The 17,726-nt window shown below is 45.5% G+C and overlaps 1 protein-coding gene across 2 annotated transcripts in view; it reads left to right on the top strand.

Moving 5' to 3' along the window:
* The window catches only part of HMMR (hyaluronan mediated motility receptor), a 472,605-nt gene that overhangs the window by 200,895 nt on the left and 253,984 nt on the right, over positions 1-17,726 (top strand). For both annotated transcript variants that reach the window (XM_078653402.1, XM_078653403.1), the window contains one exon: positions 10,941-11,027. In XM_078653402.1, coding sequence (XP_078509528.1) covers positions 10,941-11,027 — 87 coding nt within the window. The remainder of the gene's footprint in view (positions 1-10,940; positions 11,028-17,726) is intronic.

The raw sequence follows: 17,726 nt of genomic DNA, 5'->3' as shown, positions 1-17,726 counted from the left end.
TATAAATGACCGGGTCCAGACAGATTCTCCTCTGTTCTCTATAAAAAGTTCTGCAGTCCTCGCACCTCTGTTGGTGCAGGTCTATAACTCGATCGGGCCACCTCTGTCCTCGATGCTGGAGGCTCTAATTGCATTTATACCCAAGCCGGGTAAGGATTGGCATCTGTTGGCTCTTTTCGCCCTATATCTCTCAATGTAGATTTAAAAATCTTTACTGGGATTCTGGCGCAGAGACACTCTTGTCACCTACCTGGTTTAATAGACCCGGGTTCGTTCACAGCCATTAGTGCTCCAATAATACAAAATGGCTCCTCCACTTGGTGGCCAGATATGAGTGCTTCCCTGCAGAACGCATGATTTTCTGTCGAAAGCATTCAACAGGGTCCACTGATACCTCAAGGCGAGACTGCTTCACTTCGGTCTCCCTAACCGTTTTATTGGTTGGGTTTTTGGGAGCTACGCGAATCCTACAGCCACGGTGTGGGTGAACTGGTCCACCTCATCTGCCTTCCCTATATGCAGGGGGACGAGACAGGTATGCCCTGTCACCGCTTCTGTTCGCCCTGTATATGAAACCCATGGCCCAACGAGTGCGGGATGACCCTAGCATCAAAGGGGCGAGTTCGGCGGGGGATGGAACACACTCTGCCTCTATGCCAACTATGTCGTGACCACACTAGAACACCCCAAGGAGTCCTTGCCTGCATTTTTGGCTATGATGGATAGGTTCACGCTAACATCGGGCGATACGATCAATGTGCATAAGCCTCCGGCTCTAGACCTCTCCTTAGCACCGGAGACGCTGGGACTGCTGCAGAGATCCTACCCGGTCCAGTGAGCTCGAGACTCAATCCCTTACTTAGGCTTGCAAGTTTCAGCCACAATACAGGCCAACAATGAATCAAACTACACAGCTATGCTGTGGCAGGTACGGGACTCCCTCTGGAAATGGAGACCACTCTTTCATGGCTAGGCTGCATAGCAGCGGTGAAAATGGTGATACTACCGCAGATACTTTGTTTCATACACTCCCATTAGTACCCCCAACAGGAGTTATCCGTTCACTGCAGCGGGACATAGATCGCTTTATCTGGAGGGACCAACGGGCTTGGCTACGCAGGGAACTCACTTACAGAGATCCTGTCCAGGGGAGATTGGGGATCCCTGATTTACTGGCTTTCTTGCGTGTGGCGGAAGGCCTCGGAATCTATATCTTTCTAAGGTGACCCACCCTACCCTATTGGCCTGGGATAGGGTCGCTACTTCTATGGGACTTACGACCTTCCCGTCTCCGATAAAGCCTATAGTACACAACCATTGTACTACTTTTTCGGGAGATTGCTGGACGGACAGTTACCATGTCGGTTTAAAGAGCTTATGTGAAGTACCATCCTATGTACAAAAAACTTACTGTGACTGCGAAGTATCAATCAGGACACATAGGCCACAACATAGATATGAAGCCCTGAAGAAGTCTCATAGAGAGACGAAACGCGTTTGCTATGTTTGTGATGGAAGAAGTTTTTTGTGAACAATAAAGAGAACCTCTTGTGGAACAAGATTCAAAACGATTGGACTTTGATACTTTTTCTTCACCCCGTGTGCAAACAATTTGTGAAACTTTATTGAAAGCACAATTTGCTTTTATATAGAATCTTGTGACTTATTTGTTATGAGTGTGCTGGAACCGATTTGTGTCATATGTACCTTATGGAACTAAGTTCTATAACTCGGAGTAAAGAGGGAAGTACTCTCTGGTTCCGGGCACCTCTAATTACAACTAAGACACTACTCATTTGCTTGGTGCGGACCGTACTAGCCTCTGCCCTCTTTCTTGTTGCATATTATAGTACACAACCCTGACTTTACAACGAGCCTGGACGCCGAGAGGTTCCGTCACTTATTGCTAAGATCTTGGCCTTAAAGTACAAAGTTTAATTTACTAAAATTGATCAGATTTCCTTTAGTGTCCATTATTGATCACTGTTGTGCAATAAATGTCTTGCACTCTGTTAGACCTAAGGCTGCTCATCCACACTACCACTAATGGAGCACTTTGGTTTTACATTGAGCTCTGTACAAGTCTAGGAAACACCTGGACTGTGCATGGTATAATCACTTGGTGGTAATATCCTATACAGAGCCAGATTCCTACAGATGCGATGTAGGCGGTTCCTGTATTTGCACCACCCCGGTGTGCGGACATCAGCTCCTTTCTTTGTGACAACAGGGCAGATAAGAGCTACCCTGGTCTTTTTTTTTTTTTTTACCAACATTTAGCCAATTTCTGTTGCTTTTTAGAGCAATTCTATTCCCAATGTGCTAAGGCATCTCACATTAAAAATAAAAATATATAATCTTGGTTTTAAACCCTGCTGTACATTTCACTGGCGCATGTCTGGGATGGATCACCATCTTGTTTGCCTATGGGGCCTTGAACTGGACCAAGATGTCAGATTTATTCTGACTGCTGCACCGTTAATTCCGTGATTTGAAAACTAAGCTGTCGGCCTGACCTAGTTTCCTCCTTGCTCCAGGTCATGTGGAAAGTCTTTTTCGTCGGCCTTCAGTCACCCAAGTTCCACACACAAGAAATCAAAGTGCTCTTCGACTTCACTGTGTTGGTCAGTCATCAGACGTAGTGTGGAAACGACTCCTCATCGAGGCCCCACACTCCAAAGGAGCCTGGGTCTGCTCAGCGTCTCCCTGAATTTCCTAGCGCCGGATCAAACTCTATCCAAACGGAGTTTTGAGGCTGAGCATCCCATTTGTCTGCTGTCTGACCCATCTGGGTCATCACAGACCCCATTGGTTTGGTAAGAGACCGGACTGGACTTCCACAGCAAACACAACGAGATGATGGACGGAGCGCTGAAACATTCCAGACTTTCACCCCGTCACAGATCTGGGTTGAATCCATCGTCTTTCTTTAGCTCACTTCGCTACATCAGTTCAGACACAGCTATATGCAAATCAGTCTTGACCTTGTGCCTCATGCGAACAGTCCAGCCAGATCTCCCAAGCCAGGCCTTCCCTGAACCGTAAACAAACATCCTGGGACTGGTTTCAGGGTAACACCCCATATGAGCCAGACTAGCTTGAATCCAGTGGCAAAGTGAGCAAGGGACTCGCATGTCTGGGCATACCCTGCCAATTTGAGGCAAACGCAAGGAGATGGACGGAGCTTGGCAGTTCGGGCTGGGCTGTTCCCATGAGGCTCAGGGTCAATACTGATTTGCATATAGCTTTGTCTGAACTGGGGTGGCGAAGTGAGCTAAAGAACAATGATGGATTCAACCCAGATCTGTGACTGTGGTTGAGTGTCTGAAAAGTTCGAGCGCTCCGTCCATCTCCTTGTGTTTGCTTTGGACTTCCCAAAGCAGACTTGCCATCAGTGTTTCTCTCTGGATCGGCTTCCGGATCTGGGCAGTCTCTGGCTGCGAATCCACAACTTTCACTATTTTGCTATTTTGTCCTGTTACACTTTCTCGCGCTGCTGAGCTCATTCATTCCCAAATCAGTCAAGGAGCTGGTTTTGTCTTTAGATGTCAACACCAGTGCCAACCGAACATCTGCCCAGGTAAGAGACGGTTCATTCTTTCTTTTGATCCGCCCATGTGGTGGTTTTGGCTGCTGTAGATCAGAGTATCCTTATTGCTATATCAAAAGGTAGGGACCAGGAGGGTTATAGGTCCAGCATTCGAGTTCCTTATCACATCAAGTTTAAACAAAGGTATGCAGTTCCTAGTGTAAAATTGAGGCTAGACTGTCCGGAATGGTATTTTTTTTAAAGGAGGAATAAGCTCCAATAGGAGCCAAGGGCCCCTCAAGCATCCGAATGGGTGTCATTCTACATCATTGGGCTAACTTCTGTTTGGCTGGTGCGGCAATGCCTGACAACCTACACAAAGGGGCACTTTGCTGGAGATCTTTTTTAGAAGAGCCATTTGATGAAGTTTTGGTGTGAGGAACAGGCCGATGCCAGACACTTGCATGGTCTCTCCTAGTGTGGCTACAGGGAAAGATTGCATCCTTGTTATGGTTTTGAGGAAGGCTGCTGAGGTACTCTACCTACAGCTGCCCTCCGTGTAAGTGCAGACCAGTGTCTTGACAGAAGCGCTTTAGCTGGGGATGAAAGAAGCTGGCTTTCTGTTGCAGTGAACCCCCCACACTTTTTGTCAGACTACTGATGCACTTTGACTTGAGGTGCCCTGGGTCCCTGTTAATCAGGTTCCCAGGGCCTGTGTGCTTTCCCCCAAACTGTACCTTGTAACCCCCATTGGCACCTCACTGGCCACTGTCTGTCCCTTATATAAGGTACCATGGGTACCAAGGGCACAGTGGCCAGGGAAGACCTCTAAAGGTGGCACAATAAGTGCTGCAGCCCTTGGAGGCCATGTACCTTTACACACACACACACACACACACACACACACAGCCATTGCAGGCTGCATGTTTTGGTGCATAAAGTGAATAGTCGACATGGCACATCTGTGTGCCATGCCTACAACACCCTGCCTTGGCATGTCAGCCATCATTCTAGCTGGGTGCAGTATACCAGTGGGGAGGGTACAGGTGCATGCGGCCTGTACCCCTACAGTGTCTAGACCAATTCCTAGACATTGTAAGTGCATTAAAGCCATAAAGAGTATATGGTCTAGGAGTTTGTCATCACAAACTCCACATCTACATAATGGCTTTGCTGAATTCTGGGAAGTTTGTTAGCAAGCCTCTCAGCATAATAATCCCAGTTATTCCAGTGTAGGATTTATTTTACAATGCAACCAGAGAGCATCGTAGAGATGCCCCCTGAAACTACCAGCCTCTGGTGGATTCCCTGATTGGTAAACACAAGCCTTCCACCACAAGACATGTTTCAGGACACCTGGGGTAAGCCATTACTCCCTGTTCCCGGAAACAAAGCCTTTAGTAAGGAAGAGCCATCTGTGGCAGGGGTGCTTTAAAGTCTTTGCCGCCTTTGCAGCGCGACCCCCAGCCTCTTCTGCTGTCAGGAGCAGGCCTCTTTCCTATCTTGCCCCTTTTTCGGCTGGGATACAGGTCGGAAAGATTAGGACCGTCCAGACGGTGCCCACCTCTGCCAGCCCCCTCCCCCCCCCCCACCCTCAGCGGGGGGAGGCGAGGTGAAGCCCACTTTCATCTTGCAGATGGCTGGCACTCCCCAATCCGTGTTAGGGATTGTGAGCACTCCCCCATGTGCTGGAAGCACACCAAAGGTGTAGTCACCCTAAGGTCAGTAGCCCATTGGCTACGAACCAAAGAACCCTAAAACTCACCTAAATATAGTATTTAGGGGGGCCAGTCCTGAACCCGGAAGTCAGACAAGCGAGCAGAATAAGACGTGCTGAAGTAAGAAGACAACATCAACTGGCCTGTCCTGACCATGACCTGCTCCTCTGGAATCCGTGTGTCCGGCAGACCCACAGAACCCAGAGGACCTGCCCTGCCTTCCCTACAAAGACTGTTTCCCGTGGCACCGGACTTGCTCAAGAACCAGATTCTAGCTCTGGCTGAATCAATGAGTCTGCACCAGACACCCACAGCCAGAGTTCGAGTGGCCCAACACCACGAGGTGGTCCCCCCAGCCATCCTGACCAGGGATATGGTGATTCCTGACCACCCTCAAGCAGACGCATGCAGCCACAATCTGGAGGGTCCCCGCGACCGGAGCTGGTATTGAACCCGATGCCTAAAAACACCCCTCCACCCAACGCCCCACGGACTTGGGTGGCCCAACCGACTGTCCAGGCAAGCCCCTGCATCCCAACTTACTACTTCAACCAGTGGTCGCCTCCGAGCAGCCTCCCTGCCCAACCTGCAGTGTTTGTTCCGACCCGAGATCTTCCATTGAAAACGGGGCATCTGTCTCCAATCCTGCAGCCAGCCGCCCCTGTGCTGCTGTGGATGCTCCTTTTGTGCTAACTTGGATCCCCCTTTGCCCTGAGCTTAACCCTAGGAGCTTTGCTCCCTCAACCCTGTGGCTTGCCTAAGAGCAGCCACCAACCGACTGCTCCCTAGGCTAACATTGGGCTTAAGCGTTCTGCACTCAGCCGACCTAGTGCCACTAAGGGTGCTTTTTGAGTATATCCTTGACCCTGGGGGAACCCTTGTTCTAACTGCAGAAACTTAACCCTCAGAACGATTTGCTTACTTGCAAACTGATGATCTCAATTTTAGTTCTTGCCTGAGCCAGCGCATGTGCTGCTCTGCAAGAAATTTAGTAAGTGGGTTTTGAATGTGCTACCACAGACTTTTGCTGGCCTCAAGTTTGCGATCACTTTTTTCTTTCGTGGCATTAAGTGCATCGCGATCACTTTCACGGCCGCGTCAATTTGACAGCAGCGCAACCAATGCTTGTTTTTATTTAGTTAGCTCAAGCAGTATACCCACAGTGTAACTCCAATTGAAATTGTAAACAAAGTAAGACCCATACCTCTCCAGTCACCCTCATTTTCAAGGTGGCACCCTCCCTGGACCGAACTTCACCTTCCAATCAAGAACAATGCCTCCCACAGACTTCAGTGGGATAACCTGCCTCGAAAACTCATGCAAAAAAATCTCTCCGTCATGGATTTCAATGGGCCCACCATCCAAAACCACATGCCATTCTTAGAGACTCAAATGATTGAGAGGTATGCAGTAACATAGTGCAGCCAAAAGGGAATATTTTTGTACGGGGCCGCCATTGCAGCTGTTTCCCAACCATGGAACCTTGGCAGGAGTAAGATTTGCATGTGGAAATGAGTCCTGGCCATTTGCTTTAATTTGAAATGCAAGCAAAGCATGCTAATATTGCACAATCCGATTTCAGTTTAATGCAAGGTAACACCGGTACAAAAAACGTAAACTATTTACTTTCACTAGAAGGGTCATGTAGTACAATAAGGGAAGGGTTCTGGCTAAAGGCCAGCTTTGCGAAACCCGAGAGAATATTACAACGCGGAGGGTTAACTAGGAGTAAGCTGCATTTTCAGATAAGGTATTTGAAGGAGACTACTTGATTCCCTACTAATGAGCAACTTCAAACTTATGGTGAATAAAAAATTGTGGAAACCATGATTTTTCTGCTGGGTACACTGGCCTTCATACCTCTCAATAATCATTTGAGTCTCTTAAAATGGCGAGTGGTTTTGCTGCCGGTCCGTTACTTTATTAAACATCGCTTTCACACATTTTTAAGTTCACTTTTTTCAGTTACTCCTACCAGTGCCATTCGCAATCTTGGAACTGTAAATTTTAATTTTAAAAAACGAAATGGTAGCTGCATCATGCCACGTTGATGCGTGCACATACATGTGTTATAACCAATGGTCAAAATAGCTTCCTGAGGTGTTCACAAAAGGGTGCTCTTCGTCCCTTCTTTGTTTCTTTTTTGTTGCTGACGTTGCATTGGTAAAAAATTGCTAAAGCAAATAGATCTAAATAACAAGACCTACTGGTTTTTCCAATTCCTGTTGTGTACAGAGTCTTTATGACTAAAAGCACAATCACACTGTCCAGAAAATCTTATCCCTTAAGTACTTGAGTTGTTTTCTGTCTGAGACGGTGCTTTAAATTTAAAGTCCCTGACCACCTTTCTTCTCAGTGGGGGGGACTGGGGCTGGACGGGGGGGCTGGACTAAAGGGAATTCTCTGCAGGGTTGCTCATAGGGAGGATGTACAAGCACTTCCTGGAACTTAGCTAATGCTGTGGAAAGGAGAGTACTTGCGTTACTACTTTTACCACCACTAGCAGCAATGACTGGAAGATGACTATCCCTACTCTGTGTGGATCCATTGACGAGCACTTACTGTATATAAAATAGGGTGTCTAGTGCCTTAATCTTATTGACTGGATATCTTTAGTACCCACTGCAGCGAAAAATGATTGTGGTGACTTGGATTCGATCCAGGCCGGAGTTAGCCGCCTAGTTTAGAACGCCTACTCCTTTGCTCAAAACTCTGTCCAGTACACTCGTTCTCTGTATGCTACATTTACATCTTATGGCAGCAGCACAGTAATAAGACCCTTCCAAAGAATTCTGCAGTAATAACAAACCCATATGACTGCTTCATTAGTAAACATAGAGGCATGACCTAGGGCAATAAGCAGTGAATTTCCGAGTGAATAGCCTGTAGTCATTAAATATAAATTCAAACTTGAACCCACTGCAAAAACTAATATTAGATTTTTCCATAAGTTTTTTAAAAAATCCTTTTCATAATTGAGGCTAGTTTATAATGGTAGTGAGGCACCCAAGTGAGTACTGACCTTATACAGTCATTTCTAGTAGGTAGTACAGCTGTTCACATCTACACAGCCTCTGAAATAGCCACATTGTCATTACTCGATCAAACTACATTAGTTTCTGCCTGACTGCTTAGAAAACTCCACCCCATGAAATTGGAATTCCCACAATCCACAAGCCTTTAAATATTTTAATGGCTTTTCTATAGCTATGATGACTCCAGTGGCCTCCCAAGGAGGCCAGCAAACCCTTTTTGAGCATCACACACCATAGCTATATTGCATGTTATACAATTTTGTGATGAAGACTGATTTAAGGACGTTTATTTCACATCTCTATAACAGTCCACAGTGGGCCATTTGATATCCTTAAAAAAGGGTGCTGGATTCATGAGGCTTAAGTGGGATGATAGTGGGTTTGGAACTGATGTGGCTAGTGTGTAGTTAATATGGTTTAATGGGAGTGATGTTGTTCCTCTTGCTGTAGATGTATGTTCCTGAGTTGGAGTTCTAGCGATTTGCTAATCCCCTCTTGCTTTAGTATTGGAACTTTCATAGATTCACATGCTTCAATCATTCCTGTCATCGAGATGGGCGTCCCCGGTACATTAAAAAAACAGCATTCGCATAGCCAATAGGTCTCGCCTTTGGGAACTTATAAGTATTTAGTTATGAAGCACAATATCCGTACTGCAACAACATTAACTGTTGCATGGTTAAAACCTTATATGGTCCCAAAGGCGAGACCTATTGGCTATGCCAATGCTTGTACTACATAGGATTGCTTTGACTGTTTTCTTTTGAAAATGTTCTGTGTTGAGGTGCGTTTGATTGGCAACAGTAATTTAGTGCAAAACTGTTTTACTTGCCTTTATCAAGGAAATGTACCAGTTTGAAATCTAGGCATATCACACGGAGTAGAAAAGGTAATCTAAAAAATACTCTACAGAGTAATCTGAAAAGTAATCACCAAGTCATCACAAATGCCTGTCTTGTAATATTTTACAAACCTGTAACTAAGGACATTTCATTCAGCTTGCTTACTTTGAAGTTCAATTCGACTTACCTGTACCAAGTGCTGCTTGGTTCTGAAAATAAAATACAACTAAAGAAATATTTTTGATACAAACAATTGGTCGGAATTCAGTCTAGGTGTGCGACAATTTCTTTCCTGACTGTGTGCAATAAGTGTTTAATACTACCCTCTGATAAAGCCTTACTGCTCTCACACACTAACACAAATAGTTAGGTATTTGCTTTTACCTCTGTAAGCCTTTGAGGATCCATTGGACTCCGTGCACACTATACCTTACTTTGGTATAGTATATACAGAGCCAGCTGCCTACATAAGTCCTCCAGGACTTTTTGGTCTAAGCCAGTTTACTGACCCACCTCTGAGGCGGTATTTATCTATTCAAAAGGTGAGCAATCTGCAGCTAGCAGTTTTCAATCGGATGAACAAGCTACTTCCCTTCAGTAACTCCCTGTCTGTGAGACACTTTTATCTAGCCACATATTCCTTTTCAAAACTCCCATCCTCCCTGTTCTGCAAACTGGCCTTTTCTGCCTTCTGACGTCGCTCCATACTTGTGGTGTAGAGGTAGTCACAAACCAACTGTTGGCGCACTGTGGTAGCACTCATATAGGCATGACGCATCAGTTGCAGCAGGCGTGGAGCGGTTTGCCTCCTACCGGCCTGCAGGGATAGATCAAGATTTTCTAGATCCAGTCGGACTCCTGGGGGATTTTTTATGGCACGGTATCTTTGGCTAGTAAGCCTCTACCAGATAAGGTGTTAGGTAGGTAAAATGTTATTCACTACCAAAGTGTTCTCTGTATTTCATAACTTCAAAAGAAACCTCAAACTGTCAATTGCGCTTTCTTCCATATGGCATATTTCTTTTTTAAATTAATTTCAGAACCAGGTCCACATTTATTGCAATGTCATCCCCAGCACGAAGTGCAGCAATTGGAGGAGGTAAAGTGACATCTCAGCTGGGCCGTCTGATGTAAAGTCAGACTCACCAAGCTTACTTTAATTCACAGAATTTGTTGGTACACATCCTCCATGTTTCATCCCCTGTTTAAAACCCCACCCACTGTGGACTAAGTTAAGCTGCATAGCAAATGACTTGTCTACTTTGTGATCAAGGATGTTTATCTGACCTGCTGTCATTCGCTACACCCTCAGCAGTGTAAAGGACCAGACCGCATTGGTAAACATGGCAGTGACTAGCGCAGCTGAGGTGTAAGTTTCATCACTGTTCTATGCCTTAAGTTGGCATGTGTTACTTAGAAGCATTTGATCAAAATGGTCCAAATGAAACTAGTCTCAACTTGGTTATTTCTTATGTAGTTATTTACTGAATTTTCTTTCAAACACATTGCTGTTGGTGGTGTGGTCTGTCTTTCTTTCCCAGTTCAGTATCCAATGAATACTTACCTGTTCGTACACGAGATTTTGTTGAATTGTTCTTCTCCATTGTTCTTGCATTCTTTTTTCTTTTGGTAATACGGGTCTGATGCTGATATTTAAGTACAATAAATAACTTGTACATGGTTTTAAATAGTTTGTTTACCATGCTTCACCCTTACCAGTAGCCTATTTTGATTTGTAAAATGTGATCCTCTGCTACCAAACTTTTATTCAATGGATGTTGGGTGGTGCCTTTAATTTTTCAGTTTTTCATTACAGAGTAGCCGCTGATCAGGCAAAAGAAAAGTTGGCTGACGAAAAGGCAGTAACTGAGAAAAGGCTGTTGGAGCATCTAGCCGAAATGAAGTAAAGTTATTTCTGTCCTCAAATTGTCCTGTGTGTTTCCTCGGGTGCAGTTTGGCTTAATTGTGGCTTACTGAAGAATTAGTGATGTACTGGTATAAGGTGGTTGGTAGGATTTAGAGGGTCACAGTACCTGAAATGAATGCTGGATTTTGAACTCCCTTTTCCCCAAAACCCCCTGGATCATCCAGCTAACTTCACTTTTAAACTCTGGGATCACCCCAGTAATCCTATCTGATAACCTAATGGAAGGCAAGAGGGTTTAATACATGCAGTGTACGAAGGACAAAGCTGTTATTGAAACAAGAATGTATACACGTTTAGTAGAGCCATTGTTACCTGGTTTAGGTTAAGGAAGCTGTATACTGGACCAATGAAATGCAAAATTTCTCAGGTTTTCACCATTCTCTGAAATACCCCCAGATGCCTTCTCTAACGGCGATAGAAGCAGTTGTTGGTAACTGGCCATCATACTTGCACCGCTCTCACTAATTTCGCCCGAACCCCACCCCCCAATTTGGATTTTAGGTCTAGCCTATGCAGCACGCATGCGCTGCATAGGAAAAAGACCTTTAGCAATGGATTCTGTTTTTCAGTGAATCGTCGACGCATTGCATTGCTTTAAATGCAACGCGTGCACTTTTGGAGATTCCCTTGCTGGATTGAGCTTTAACATATGGTACCTGCTCAGACCCGCAAGGGAAACTGCCACAGGCACTCCCCCCTCTCCCCTCCTGCCTCCCCCATCTTTTTTTTGTTTTAGGTCTCGCCTGAGCCAGCGCATGCGCTGCTCTGGCGAGACTTTTAGTAAGGGCTTCAGAAAATGCTCCCACTGTGGCTTACAGCTTGCGGTTACGCGCACAATGAGGAGCAGAGGCGCCATCTGGCTTTCCTCTCGTCATGGTGCGCGCACATCGCTCGCGATCACTTTTTGTGTGCGGACTTATGAGCACAGGTGCCATCCGCGGGCACCCTTGCAGCCCACGATCACGTTCGCTACTGCCCTGACCACCTGTAAATCTGCAAAGAGAGCCAGTGGTTTGGCAAGAATACTGGTTTTTGAGAGACCGTCGCTGTGCACGCTTTTACATTGTGTGAATAAACAGATGCTTTTGCATCAATGCGATTTTATTGATTAACCCAATCAAGAAATAGTTTAGACAACCACACGGGCCACCTCCTGCCGGACTGATCGGAAGTGTCAATCCCAGCCAGTCTTCCAACCCCCTCTGCCGCACCACACACGTCTGCATGACATGTCAGTCCCTTGCAGGTCCTCCCGGGCCGGCAGAGGTAAAGAGGCGCGCTCTAATCGCAAGTGACACACTGCGTCTGACTTGAGCCACATTCCTTCAGTGGCATCTCGGCTCCGTGGGCAGGCCTCAGTGTGCATGGCTAGGCCTCCGTGCCCAATGCAAGCACACAAAATTCACGCTGCTGCGCAGGTAGCGTCTCCTGGCGTGGCCTGGCCACGGCGGGCGCAAAGTCTGTGCGGCTACAGAACTGGCCGTCCCTCACCTACGAATCCCCCGTGTTAGTCCTGGTGCATTCTAAATAGTGTCACCAGGAAAAAGAGAGGATTCAAGTGTGTACTCGGATGGCAGCATCGACGTCCGCCCACGCCTGAATGTACTCCATGTGTCCTGTCTCGCGAGCGGATACCAGGGCTCCGTGCCTCCTTTGCCATCCAAGGCTTTCCTTTCACAAAGCGCTGAAACCTGCTTCAGTAACCAAGGCCGAATGAAGGATTTCAAAATGTAGAAATCTTTACAGTTTGTACTTTTAGGGCTCTAGCAAGATTGTGTTGTCGTTATGAAGATATGTAGTACCAATTCTTTAATAACATGTCATAGAGACGGTATTACACTAACTACAATGCTGTTTGGCAAAACTAAGAAGGGCTCTATAGTTAACTAAACTGACTCACCAATTTTCTTTAATTCCACGTTCGCGGTGTAATAAAGATTTATGGAGGTTATTGTAACAAATTTCATTCATGATCTACAAAAAATGGCAACAATTATATTGAAAAATGAAGTGTGGAATATCAGCAGACACTAGAATTCCCAGAATGCATTAGATTGCCCATTAGAAGCCCAGGTCTACAATCATCTTAACACTGGTCACCAGGAGCCATCTAGTAAAGCTTGTGTACTGACATTAAACTTTTTCCACCACCTCAGGGATCCCCAAAGAATGCAGGCATTTGAAACACTGCACCACTCGCGTGTTTTTTATTTTACATTTCTGTTTAGGGCACGGGCACACAACTCCCGGGCTTGTTTGTTTTTTTCTTTTTCGGTGGTTTGAACACGTAAACACAAACAATGGACCTTTGAACAAAAGCCCCTGCAGAACTGTAAATGTGTGGTAATATTCGTAGATATGGTGCTCCACCCACTAACAGAATGCTTGTAATATTCTGTTTAATCATTAAAACCTACCACTTCAAGTTACTGCTTTTAGCAGCACGATTTCAAAGTTTTTATCGTAAACTATTGATGGCGCTATTTAACAAAAAATAATTTGACATAGTTTTTAAGGCACTAGTTCTAAAGAAACGTTTTGTAGCATGCCTGTGCTCTAACTTTTGCACCTCCTTAAACTACAAGGAAAGGGCCGGTCATAAGGCCTCAGGTGCACGCCAATGTTCCCGGGGTCGCACGTCTGGTTGCTTGTTAGAGCGCCACAGCTTTAGTGGCGGTGACTGCATATTTATGTCCCAGTTTTGTTTGACCAGAATTGGGGAAATGTAATGTGCTTTCGGGTTACGCTTCCTGTCCTTTTCTCAATGAATGCACGTGGCATGTCCCCTACAAACTCCGTGTTGCTTTAGAATTTTATTGCTGCAGGAGGGGGAAGGGAACAGTAACTCTTCTTACAGAAGTGCTAATAAAAGACCAGTCCTATAAACGATTTCTGTTGCCATTAGACTAGAGCAGAGTGTTTGCAGTGCTTCTCTTTTATTACCATCTCTTCTGTTTTGGGTGAAAGGCTGACCCAACCACCAGAACTGAACCCTTGTGCTTCATTAACTGAGTTGCATTCACATTAACCCACTGATCTACCTTAGATGTTCATTTATTTTCATACAGTGCTGATGCCAATTGCTGTGGTTTTATGCCCAATGAACATCTACATGACTTGGACTGCCTATTAAAGACTTTTCATGCGAAGTCTTTCTCTCCATGAGAATGTATCTTAATGTTTTTGTTATTGTAAATACTATACAAATTTTAATGCTTCCACTTAAGGTTTGTTTTTTTGTGGGATTGAAAATGATTTGGAAACAATCCTAATGGTAAACAGATCTATCAAAAGTGCAGTTTTATAGTAAAACATTGTATGAGGGTATTTTTTTGAACTTCTAACTCTACCCCAAACCCCCTCTCAATCCAGCGCTATCGCGCTTTTTCTCTTTCTCACTCCCCTTCTTTCTCCCCAGTGTTTTCTTTCCTCTATCCTCAATGTGAGAAGTTGGCCTGGTATATGATCACTATTCTAGTGACCACCTTGTACCAGTCCAAACAACCCTTATGGTGATGGTTGTAAAGTCAACCTTATAGACCAGCTATCCTAGGGGTAGCATGGACAAAAGCAGTCTTAGGCTAAACTCAAGAGGGCATGTGAAGCCAGCTGTTTTACCATATGCAAACCTTTTAATACCAAATGAAAGGACACCACACAGGTTATATATTCAAAATATATATGTATTTATTTCTAAATAAATCCCCTTAACTCTTTATGAGCACAAGCGTATAACAATGAACTTAATATAACATACAAAAGTTGCACAAATATGGATAGGCCCTGGTGTCCCTTAAAACCATATACTAAAATAGTGGTATAAGAACCACGTCACGAACAATGGTAAGGCCTAGAGAATTGCTGGGGCTACACTGGACTAACAGCAGTTAGGACGTGGGAGGCCCACAGGTTGCGGGTGCAGTGTCTAATTGCACACACGTGCACCAATTGAAGTCAATGGGTGCGTGAAGTTAGAAAGTTGCAGATTTGGAAGTCTTCCGACTGGCCTAGAACTTAACCACGTAAAACTAGGACACTAGAGGTGTAAATCTCTACAGAAGCACCGCAGTACTCTCGTTACCTCACACACAGGAAGCGGGTGCATAGGTGTCAAAGTGTCGGGTTTCGTCGTGGAGTTCTATGGAGCCTTGGAGAAAAGATGCTGCAGGCGACCAGGACAGAAGAGTCCGGTTGGATCGAAGATGTAGAGTACCTGAAAGCAGAGAGGACAGTCTGGGTCACTAGCCAGTGACCAGAAAGGAACCAGGCGATGTCTGGTTGCGATCAGGTGATGTCGTGAAGCTTGTCTCCGCTGCCACGTGGACCAGGAGGTGACGACGACCAGGCGCTGGGCACTGACTGTCCCACGAAGGCTCTCACTGTCGGCAGTGTTGGATCTCGATTCGGAGTCAACAGGCCTTGGCAAATGCAACCCACACAGGGATCGAAGATGGCTTCTGGATCAGACCATCAAGGTCTGATGGGCTGCTCCTTTTCAGGGGAGCAAGGGCCAGTCTGGAGCAACCAGACCAGCGTTGAAAATTCGAAGGTTCGTCGTCCTAGAGGCCACTAGCCAACGGGCAATTGACCGGACAGACGCGTCGAGCAGGAAAATGCAAAAGGGCCCCACGCAGCACTCGGTGAGTGTGAAGAGGATCTTTGGTGCAAAGTATGCTCTGGGCTAGGGCTTCTCAATCCCCAATGCACAGCTTCGAGGGTGCATCAGGAGCTGCACAGAAAGCACTTCGCTGGCTTTCCAAGATGGCCGGTCCCACGTCTCATGTGTCCTCCACGGGTCTCTGCTTTGCTGTGGCTGAGGATCGGGCTGTTGGATGTCTGGAAGATAGCATTTAACCGCGAGGTTCATAATGCACTTAAGAGTATATGGTATGGCAATATCCTGGAACAGCTATAAGGACATGGTTCCGAAAGCTGCAGATAGGCTCAGCTCGTGCTAGAGCACCATCTCACATAAAACCAAGCACTCTGCCTTCAGGATCGTTAAGGCCTGCCATAGGAGTGACAAAGGATATGCTGCAGCCCCTGGTAGGCCTTGGATGCACCTATGCCCTGGTTACCTATAGTACACTGTACAGGGGCTCATAAGGTGACCCAATCCCAATTGGTGATATACCTAAAGTACATGTTGTGAATTTAGAGAGAACAGCAGGGCTGTGGGTCTGATTAGCAGGCCCACAGCCACATTAAGTCGAAAACCAGTGAAGCAAAAAAATGGGGTGACCATAGGATAGCAGACCCTACACTCGTCTCTCTCTGTTATTCTCATTCCCTCTTTTTCTCTCCCCTTTTGCTCTGTCCTTCCTTTTCGCTCTCTTTATCCTCTGTTCCCCTCTGTTTCTCACTATCTCTCTTTGCCTAGACTGTCCAGAACTCTATTACGAGAACCTCTAATAGAGCACCAGAGCCTCCCCACAGATAAGGCCACTAGATTAAAGAAAGTCCTACAAATCTCAGCCGTGCTTTGAAAACTCCTTTTTATTTGTGTGTGACTCTTTCTGGAGGCAAACACATCGGCAGAGTTGGAAACATTTTCTTGACTGACTGCCAGCCAAACTGCCTGGCAGAGCTCTGCTTTTGGTGAAGCCCTGAAAGGTTTGCATTTCTGCATGCATCAGTGAGTGGGCTTGCATGTATTTTTCTCCCAGGTCTACTCACAAGCTCCTAAAAAGGCACCCCAAATATCGTTTTCACTGCAGATGCGGTGACCCGTACATGCTGGCCATTGCGACCTGGAAGGCGTCTGTTTTGAGCGACACGGTATGAGAAAGTGGCTCTATATATACTGGACCAGAATATGGTAAAGTGTCTATAAAGTCCACAAACCCCAAAGGTATGACAGAGGTTAAAGCCAGGTGTGACCTTTCTCTCTAAAGTGGTAGCTTGGTCGAGCAGTAAGGCAGTACCAGAGGACAGTGTAAAGCATTTGTTGTACACAGTCAGCAAAAGGTTTCACACACTCCAAGACTGAACTCCAGGCCAATTGTTTTTATATCGAAGAGTTTTATTTCTAGAACCAACAGGCATCAAAGTATACTGTTCTCGATATGAGGTCTCAGGTGAGTGCTTTGCAGAAAGGCAATAAACTTTGTAAACACAATACGTACAGTGGTTGCAGTAGGCAACACAATGCTACACTCAATTTAGCATTGAGCTCAATGGATTTTCTTGTACAAACACAGTTGATTACTTTGGTAATCCCAGGACTGGCTACTAGATTCAGTCCTGGGATCTAAGCTGAAAACAGTTTAACAAAAACGTTTAAGGTATTGCAGTGATTTTTCAGGAATAAAAAGCTATTTTAAAAGTTCACACTTAAAAACTTTTCAACAGAAATCTGGCAATGTTATCCAATGGGAGAAAATTCAGGTTGCAGGTAAAGTATGATCTTGTTACTTTTGTAATCCAGTACTGGGCTCCTGGGGCCAGCACTAGGGTCTCAACTTCAAACAGGTAAGTAATTACATTTCAGTATTTCGTATGATTTTTAAAGAATATTTCTAGTTTTCAAAAGTAGACACTTCGAAGAAATTTCATAGGAAAGCAGACAATGGATTCCTATGGAGAAAATACAAGTTACTAGTAAACCTGCTAGGGATTACTTTTGCGGTTCAGTGCTGGGCTACAAGGTACAGTACTGGCTCCTCTCCTCATCAC

The sequence above is a fragment of the Lissotriton helveticus genome, chromosome 7 (assembly GCF_964261635.1).
Source record: "Lissotriton helveticus chromosome 7, aLisHel1.1, whole genome shotgun sequence".
Classification (NCBI taxonomy): Eukaryota; Metazoa; Chordata; class Amphibia; order Caudata; family Salamandridae; genus Lissotriton; species Lissotriton helveticus.
Note: the sequence above shows the minus strand (reverse complement) of the source record. Positions and strands in the feature narration are given on the sequence as shown.